Source organism: Panthera leo, chromosome A3 (genome assembly GCF_018350215.1).
Source record: "Panthera leo isolate Ple1 chromosome A3, P.leo_Ple1_pat1.1, whole genome shotgun sequence".
Taxonomy (NCBI): domain Eukaryota; kingdom Metazoa; phylum Chordata; class Mammalia; order Carnivora; family Felidae; genus Panthera; species Panthera leo.
The window spans coordinates 66771792-66781791 of NC_056681.1; the positions used below are offsets into that span (position 1 = coordinate 66771792).

General features: G+C 36.0%; 1 protein-coding gene across 2 annotated transcripts in view; it reads left to right on the forward strand.

The window, feature by feature from the left end:
- MSH2 (mutS homolog 2) overlaps nt 1-9795 on the forward strand; it is an 81529-nt gene extending 71734 nt beyond the window's left edge. For both annotated transcript variants that reach the window (XM_042932211.1, XM_042932212.1), the window contains 5 exons: nt 1588-1833; nt 3261-3465; nt 4636-4883; nt 6805-6980; nt 9481-9795. In XM_042932211.1, the coding sequence (XP_042788145.1) occupies nt 1588-1833; nt 3261-3465; nt 4636-4883; nt 6805-6980; nt 9481-9651 (1046 nt within the window). In that variant the 3' untranslated portion in view covers nt 9652-9795. The remainder of the gene's footprint in view (nt 1-1587; nt 1834-3260; nt 3466-4635; nt 4884-6804; nt 6981-9480) is intronic.
- Nucleotides 9796-10000: the final 205 nt, after the last annotated feature.

The following is a 10000-nucleotide window of genomic DNA, read 5'->3' on the forward strand; positions in this document are numbered from 1 at the left end:
AATACTATATATTCACACTTCCTTAAAAAAAAAAAAAAATTACTAGCTCCTATTCATCAAGCACCTACTAGGTTAAAGCTGCTAGCTTTAAACATTTAAATGGAAGGGTTTTTTTATTTAGAGTTACCTTGAATTTAAATGAAGCCTTTTCTTGTCTAATATATGCATTATTTTTTTTTTTTTAAGTTTTTTTTTTTCAACGTTTTTTATTTATTTTTGGGACAGAGAGAGACAGAGCATGAACGGGGGAGGGGCAGAGAGAGAGGGAGACACAGAATCGGAAACAGGCTCCAGGCTCCGAGCCATCAGCCCAGAGCCATCAGCCCAGAGCCATCAGCCCAGAGCCATCAGCCCAGAGCCTGACGCGGGGCTCGAACTCACGGACCGCGAGATCGTGACCTGGCTGAAGTCGGATGCTTAACCGACTGCGCCACCCAGGCGCCCCTATATGCATTATTTTTATTTTAAAATGTAATGGATCATTTTTGTAGTTTTCTACCTTGGCTATTATACCAGAAAAGGTAATGCTGTTAAGAGCCAGATGATGTAAGATACCAAGTATAGACTTAAATAAGAGGCTTCGGTTTTCCTTTTTTAAAGTAATTACAGTAAGTACTCCATTAATATTTAAGTAATTTCACAGGTTCTTGTTCCTACATTATAGAGTAGTGTGAGCTGTTACTTTTTTTAAAAGAAGTACATGTTAGGTAAAACGGAATAAATTTGAAAATGGTGAAACAGTAAGAGAGTTATTTGTATTCAACCATTCATAAGTTAATTTTTATTTTCAAAACATTTTATCACTTTTATGGGAAACAAGGGAACCAAAGATGAATTATATATCCTGCCATTTGATTAAACTCATAAATGTTTTTCTAAAACACTATTCTCTTGAATGTCCTTTGAAGCTTTTGACACACTGATGCCCGTGTGATAGTTCTACATAATGTGTGTGTGTGTGTGTTATGTTACACCAACTCCTCCAAGCTATTAAAATTTAGAACCTATTCTATAAGTTTCGACCATTTTTATTGCTTAAACATGCATTGCCTGGCATGTGTCAGTGACTTTTTAGTGTACATAATAGCTTTTAGTATTAATGTTCTTGGAGAAGAGAATCTCATTGAAAGTGTTTTAAGTGACAATTAGGGATCTAAATTATGCTAAATTTCAACTGCATGTGATACTGATGGGAAGAAAAAACTCAAGTAACAGTTGTATGGTCAAGTTTATACATGTACAGGCCTTGATGGTCACAGTATTATATTTTAAACCTAGTATTTGTATGTTTCCTAAGATAAGCAGCTGTGTGCTTTTTAATTTTAATGGATTTCGGTAAGGGAAGGCATCACACTCTATTTTTGAAATCTGTTCATACTAGGGGAAGATGTAGTAATACATTTTAAACTCGTGAGGTTTTAGGTATTCCTTTCAAATTTAGCATGGCAAACTTCTGTTAATATTTTAAGTATATAAATTAGAAAATGGATTTTAAATTCCCAAATAGGGAAGTTAAACATATTTCTCTGGCTGTTTATATGTATTTTTTTTCCAGTATTCCTATGCACATTTTCTGTTTTTATACAGGTTATGTAGAACCAATGCAGACACTCAATGATGTATTAGCTCAGCTAGATGCTGTTGTCAGCTTTGCACATGTGTCAAATGGAGCACCTGTTCCATATGTACGACCGGTCATTCTGGAGAAAGGACAAGGAAGAATTACGTTGAAAGCATCCAGACATGCTTGTGTTGAAGTTCAAGATGAAGTTGCATTTATTCCTAATGATGTTCACTTTGAAAAAGATAAACAGATGTTCCACATCATTACTGGTAAAACAAAAAAAACCCACAAAACATCTAATTTATGGGCTTTTGGCGGGGGGGGGGGGTGGGTAATGTTTCCTTTTTTTTTATTTTGGAGTGGAAATATTTAAGACTGATGAAGCAAATTCTAATCCTTGATGTTAGAAAAACAACATTAATCATACTGGTTAGTAATATATTCACATTTGGGTTAGAGGGAAGATTTGGAAGGAGGGGGAGGCCCGTATGAGAGAATGTCATCTTTATATAAAACTTCTGTTCCAAGGGGTTTATTAGTGTATTTAAAAATGAATTTTCGGGGCGCCTGGGTGGCTCAGTCGGTTAAGCTGCCGACTTCGGCTCAGGTCATGATCTCACAGTCCGTGAGTTCGAGCCCCGCGTTGGGCTCTGTGCTAACAGCTCAGAGCCTGGAGCCTGTTTCAGATTCTGTGTCTCCCCCTCTCTCTGACCCTCCCCCGTTCATGCTCTGTCTCTCTCTGTCTCAAAAATAAATAAAAACGTTAAAAAAAAAAAAAAATGAATTTTCCGGAGTGCCTAGGTGTCTCAGTCAGTTAAGCGTCTGACTCTAGATCTCAGCTCAGGTCTTGATCTCACAGTTATAAATTCAAGCCCCATGTTAGACTCCACTCTGGGCGTGAAGCCTACTTAAAAAAAAGAACATCCCTTCAACCTAAAGATTACCGTTAGCCAGAGGTCATTGAAGGTCAAGTAGAATGGACTGCTGGAATGACCTCAGCTTAAGGTAGCAGTTCTTTTAAAGACATGGGACTATATTCATGTGAAACTTGAGAAAAGTTTGCTTATAGACTAATGTTGCATGTTTCAAACTAAAGTGTTTTTAGATCTTAACCAGATTCTAGAAAACAGAAGTGGAGGGTGGGTGGGAGTCTTGGACAGATATATTGGGGGAATAGTCAGTGATAATATTCTAGTTCCCCAAACGGATTTTCAAGTTGTTAATATAATCTAACCCAAACAAAGAAATTGTACTTTTGCAGAAAATGGGGTTGTTTCTTAGGGCTTTAGTGTGGAGTTTAAGTAATTTGAAAGATTTGACCATACTGATCCATTCACTAATAGCCTTGTTTATTAATGAGTTATAGTGTTTAGTTAATTAATCATTTAGGTGTGTACTACTTTTCTGGATGACATCAAATTATCACGTAGGCGGTTCTGTGAGCTGTGAGAAAATCTATGGTTTTTCTAGGCAAATTACAGGTAAGGTACCTTTTTCATGGGTCCTCTTGATGAAGGGTGCAGTGTAGGTTTGACTGAAGAGAAAATACCATTACTTAGGCAGTTGGTGGTTCTGCTGCTTATATGCCATGTCATATGACCTAGGTGATTAGTCATAAATGTGCAGTTGAAGACTAAAAATTTATTAGCAGAAATAAATTTAATGATCTTGCTTTTCGATGTAATTTATTTTATAGGCCCTAATATGGGAGGTAAATCAACATATATTCGCCAAACTGGGGTGATAGTTCTCATGGCCCAGATTGGGTGTTTTGTGCCATGTGAGTCAGCAGAAGTGTCCATTGTGGACTGCATCTTAGCCCGAGTAGGGGCTGGCGACAGTCAGTTGAAAGGAGTCTCCACATTCATGGCTGAAATGCTAGAAACTGCTTCTATTCTCAGGTGAGTAAATTTCCCAGTCCCCTCAAAATGAAAATGAATGTCCCTGTCCTATGAGAAGTGCATCTGCAGATTCATCTATAAAACATCTGAGAACCTTCATCTAGTTTAATAGTTTTCTTATGAACTTTTGTCTTAAAGGGTGATTGGTAATAGTTGGGGAAAGCTTCTTTGATTTTTAAATTTGTCTTCTTAAGATTTCTGGCAGTTCACCTTATAACCTCCGCCACTACTATGCTTTTGCTTGTGCTGTTCACAATTATGTGGAATGTTTACCCATGTCCTTTCCAATCTTTAAAGGCCTTAGTGACAGACATTCTACTTCTCTGATGTCTTTCCTTGTCACATAAGCCTCAGGTCATGGATATTTCTTCAACATGCCTTTAATTTTATTAGATTTTTTATTTTAGAGGTTACTAAAATCTCTTTGTTTCACTTTTAGGTGCTTCTTTAAAGGTAGGGAAGCTGTGCCTTCTGTTTCTTAGTATCTTCTAAAGTACATCACATATAGTAGATCCCTAGTAAATTACTATTGATGATTAGAGAGGTGGTACAAATATTTGGTATAGTAATTAGTCAATAAGCTAATATTTGTAATTTAAGAATTAAAGAAATAAGCAAAAGATGCCAGTGGCAATTCACAGAAAAATAAATGACCAGTAATCACATGAAGAACTGTTACATTCTCTGATTGAGGGAAAAAAATTCCCCTCCTTACATTTAGTTAAAAATGAGAAAAGAAAGAATGCTAATGTCTGATTGGTAGGGCTGCAGCAGGCACAGGAATTTACATGACCACCAGCTGTGCGTGCATGCAGGTGTCCATATGCTGACAGCCTTTTCCCATCCTCTTGTGGTATTAATCTCTAAAATCTTGGTTGATTTGATTGGCAAGAAATGAATGATAGCTGATTTATTTGGAAATTGATTACTGCTAGTGAGATTGGTAATTTAAAAAATACTCACTGTTTCCTTTTCCATAGTTGTTTATTTATGGCCATGCCCATTTTTTTAAGTTTCAGTGCTTTTTATTCACTGTTAAATTTTTTATATATTAAGATAATCTGTTATGTGTGTGGCGCATCTTTCCTATTACATTGCCTTAATTTTTTTTTTTTTTTTGAATTACCACGTATTATATAACGGGGAGTTTTCATTAATTATGTGTTTCAGGTCTGCAACCAAAGATTCTTTAATAATCATAGATGAACTGGGAAGAGGAACCTCTACTTACGATGGATTTGGATTAGCCTGGGCTATATCAGAGTACATTGCAACAAAGATTGGTGCTTTTTGCATGTTTGCAACACATTTTCATGAACTTACTGCCTTGGCCAATCAGATACCAACTGTTAATAACCTACATGTCACAGCACTAACTACCGAAGAGACCTTAACTATGCTGTATCAGGTGAAGAAAGGTGAGTGTGTACTGCTAGTGTACCGTAGATTCAGGTGTGACAGTGAGAAACTTACTACCCTTGACATCATCAGTGATTGCCTTATTCTAAGTATGAATTGTTGATATTTGTACAGAACACATTTACCTTTAAATTCATAATCTGGGTACAAGGATGTGGTACATTATTTATATTTCTGTGTCTCATAGTAGACATTCATCATAACACAGTTGCAGAAAGAATAACTCTTCAACATTATCACAGAGGGTTTTGTGCTATCTCTACCATGGCAGCATGATTTCTTATCAGATTACCTACGGTCAATGACAATAATAAGCTTTGAAGTTCCAAGGCTTTTTAACAAACTATTTATTATATTATAATTATCTAATTTTTTTTTTTTTTTTTAAGTTTATTTCTTCACTTTGAGAGATGGGGGCGGGAGCGGGGGGAGAGGAACAGAGAGGTAGAGAGAATCCTAAGCAGGCTCTGTGCTGTCAGCACAGAACCCTACTCGGGGCTTAATCTCACCAGCTGTGAGATCATGACCTGAACCAAGATCAAGCATTGGACGCTTAACCAACTGAGCCACCCAGGTGCCCCTAAAGAGTGTGTTACATGAACAGGTTCATTTAAAGGTAGGGTTTCCACAAATCCTGAAATTGTTAGTAGTTCTCACATACAGAATGACTTATTTGTTAGCATTTCATCCTTTCAGAAGAGTTTGTCATTTGTGGGTCTGGCAGCTAATAAGCTTACAGGGTTGATGAGATTAACATGCTTCCTAAACATTTCACCAATCATTGGAATAGTTTTTTCAGATGGCTTTCTGATTTTCCAGGAACATGTTTTCCTGCATCAGTGGGTTGCACATAAGTGAGATATATTTTTGGTTCTTTTATTCTTTGTTGCTTATGCTTCATTGGGAATCCTTTTGAGTTATTATTGATAAAAAATAAAGATACTTTTAGTTGGACCTGGAATTTAGCATGAAATTGAGGTTTCGTTTTGTTTTGTGTGATAAAGAAATGGGTTCAGAATTTTAAAAGACCAGATGATGTGAGGAGATGATAGGAATAAATCCATCCAATCCATCTCCAGCCCCAGAACATCAGAGATATGTAACTAGGCAAAAAAATTTTATAGTTGATACATAGTTGAGGCAAAAATGGAATCTCCATCTTAACTGTCTGCGAGCATCACTTGTATTAAACGTCTGGAAGGAATGTCTTAAGTCAGTTTATTTTCTGCAAATGGGGATGAAGATAAGCTACCTAATCAATAAGTTTACTAGTGACTTGGGTCAAAAATTCCATTTTTTGGAATTTTTGCAGTAGTTTAAAATCAGTAGTCATGTGTTTGCAGTAGTTTAGAATCAGAATAAGACTATGTAAGAATGGTAAGTAACTTTTCTAAGACCAGTATTATAAATATTTATATTTATCTAGCCAATTTTCTGAAGTCATTATCTCTAGAAAATGATGTAGGCAGATCTAGAGGATAGACCATTGAGTAATAAGTCTGTATATTTTGAATTAAATGCTCTTAATTAGTGACACACATTTATCTTTTTTTTTTCTTAATACTTTATTTAGTTCCTCACTTATGAAATGAGAAGACCTCAGGAAGATTGAATTGATTAATTTTTCTTCACAATCTGATATTTGTGTAGACCTTTGAGGGTTCTTATCAACCTTTTTTTCCCTGATATTTTTCCTACTACATTTGTTAAGGATAGAATATAACATTTTGTGCCAAGTCCTAGTTACTTTCCATTAAGGCCTAATTAAAATTCCTTCATCTAAGTTACTCTGAAACATTTGGCTAATGTATTTGAAATACAAAATTAAGCTTCCTAATTACAAGGTGAGATGGATAAGATCTCTTTACATTAATTGCTGTCTTTTTCTACCCTGTTCCTCATGATCCCCAAATTTCATAGGTGTCTGTGACCAAAGTTTCGGGATTCATGTTGCAGAGCTTGCAAATTTCCCTAGGCATGTAATAGAGTGTGCTAAACAAAAAGCCCTGGAACTAGAGGAGTTTCAGAATATTGGAAAATCACAAGACTATGGTGAAATGGAACCAGCAGCAAAGAGGTGCTATCTGGAAAGAGAGGTTTGTCAGATTGTTTTTGTAATTATTTAATCCTGTATTATATCTATCAGGTCACCAAGATGAGTTATTTCTTCCCTATGTGATTCTAATATTCATTTGTTGATCATTCATTGTTGACTTTCACTTAGATTTCTTTGCATGGCAAAGACTTCATTCATCTCTATTATTTTTCTTTCTACACTATGTACATGCCCAAAGGAGAGCATTTCAAAGTACCAGATTTAAAACCTATGACGACAGGAATATTAGTCTAGGTGTGTGTTTGTTTTAGAGGGAGAGAGTGCACATGCATGCACAAGCTGGGGAGGGGCAGAGGGAGAGGGAGAGAGATCTCAAGCAGGCTCCAGCCCAGTGCGGAGCCCAACACAGGCTCCATCTCAGGACCCTGAGATCATAACCTGAGCTGAAATCAAGAGTTGGATGCTTAACAAGACTCAGCCACCCAGGCGCCCCCTTTAAAAGTTGGTTGTGGTGTGTGTGTGTGTGTGTTTGCTTGCTTGACCTTACAATCCTGACTGAGATCAAGAGTTGGAGGCTTAACTGACTGAGCCACCCCTAGTCTAGGTTTGAAGTAAGTAATTCAAAGGAGTAAAAGATGTCTGAGCACTTTTTTGATTACTTCATAAACAAATAGATCAAATCCAGTTATTTGCATGTTTACTCAGTGCTTAGTTAAGATGATAAAGAAAGGAACATAGTTCCTGCCTTCCAATTGTTTAGAATCTGGCTGGGGAGATAAGAATAATGAATATGTCATAGGGTTCCTGGCTGGCTCAGTTGGTAGAGAATGTGAGTCTTGATCTCAGGTTTGTAAGTTCAGGCCCTATGTTGGGTGTAGAGATTACTTAAAAATAAAATCTTAGGGGTGCTCAGGTGGCTCAGTCAGTTGAGCATCCGACTTTGGTTCAGATCATGATCTCGCGGTTTGCAAGTTTGAGCCCTGTGTCCAGCTCTGTGCTGACAGCTGAGTCTGGAGCCTGCTTCAGGTTCTGTCTCCCTCTCTCTCTGCCCCTCCCCCACTCATGCTCGCGTGCTCTCTCTCTCTCTCTCTCTCATAAACATGAAAAAAATTTTTTTTAATCTTAAAAAAGAAAAATATGTCATAGAGATTAAGTGGTATATGACAAATGTTTATTCTGGAAAGCTCTTTGTGGGCAGAATGTTTCAGTTCTCATGGGAGAAGTTCATCTTAAGTTAGGCCTTATCTCTAAGTGATGGGTGAAATTTAGATACTAGCACAGGAAGGTACAAGCATGTGCCCAGTGTATTTTTTAGAAGTTAAAGGATTCTCTGCAGTAATGAAAATAAAAGAATCTTAATTCACCACTAGGTCCTGGCAGCATTTACTGTAGCTATACATTGTGAACTTCTTGTCATGTCTTTAGCTTTAACCAGTGAGTTTTTGGTGGTGTTCTTTATTGAAGGATAGATAATTGTTACAGTAGATTATTGTGTATGACTTTTAAGGTTTGAAAAGGCCTAGTTTCATCTGTTGTACCTATACTGGCAAGAGAAACGTATTCTATCTCGTTGCCAGTTTTAAGTTTGGAAGGTTGCTGTGAAATGGTCTTGGTGTCACCAGCACACCTGGTGGTGATCTGGGGTTACATAGGTTCCTTCATGTAATTCCTGGTTTCCAATTAGAACAGAAACCATGTACTTTTGATAATATTAATTACACTTTTTTGAAAAAATTTTAAGCTAAAGAAGATGCTCAGTCTAGATTTTATCTTTATTTGAAAAAGTGCACTTGTTATTTAATAGAGAAGTATTTCTTCGTTTCTTACCATTTGAATATCTACCTTTCAACCCTTAAGGTACTTATCATCAACTAGCTCCCTGTATGAAAAACAGGCTTTTTAGTTCTGCCTCATATGTGATGATAAACATTTACATAGTACTTACCTTTGCCAGGCATTGTTCTAGGCACTTCTAAGCACGCATATTCACTCTCCATTTCTCCTAACAGCCCTGTGGAGGTTGGTAATATTATCATCCCATTTTATGGATGAAGAATGTGGGTTAAGGGATTTGCCCACAAATGACATGGCAAGTAACAGCCATGTTTTTTAGAATGGCAATAAATGGCCAGTAAAATAATACTGATTTTAAAATTCTGTATGTGTATGAGTACTGAATTTTCAGTGACTATTTATGCCTTACAGTATTTATAAACCTTGAGTTCTTTTTCTCCCAGAAGACTGTTTATGCATCGATTATAAAAGGTGAGGGATTTGGAAACTATTAAAATATTCAGCCCCTTTCATTAGCAGCTGAAAAGATATTTATAAATGTCTTTTAATAACTTGCTATTAAGAAATATGGTCAACTAAGGCTTTTGTGTATATTCTAGATAGTGCACACTTGTAGTTTAAAGAATATTCTTTGAATATTGGGTGGTGTGTTTAGATTGAAATTTAAAGAAACAATTCATTACAGTTCAATGTGACTTTTTAAAAAGACATTTTAAAGACTAATGGATCATTCATATGTCTTTCAGCAAGGTGAAAAAATTATTCAAGAATTTTTATCCAAGGTGAAGCAAGTGCCTTTTACTGAAATGTCGGAAGAAAACATCACAAAAAAGTTAAAACAGCTGAAAGCTGAGGTAATAGCAAAGAATAATAGTTTTGTAAATGAAATCATTTCACGAATCAAAGTTACTACATGAGGAAATCCCATCAAAGGAACGAAGATAATATTGATAAGCTATGGTCTGTAATACTTTTGTATTGTTTTTATATTAACCCTTTTTTTCATAGTGTTGGCAATTTGATGCCCATGGGATATCACCTTAATAAAATATTTAGTAATACTTTGAGTACATTTTCAAAGATCTTTATTTTGAAGAATGAGAGCTGTAACTGAGGAATACATAAATGGACATGGGCAATAGTAGTCAGTGTGTGGAATTTTATAAATAAAATCATGTAGTTTGTGAAATTTGATATGTGTTACATTTCTTTGTAATAAGACTTTCTATTTAAACATTCATTTATGTTTTTGAGAGAGAGAGTGAG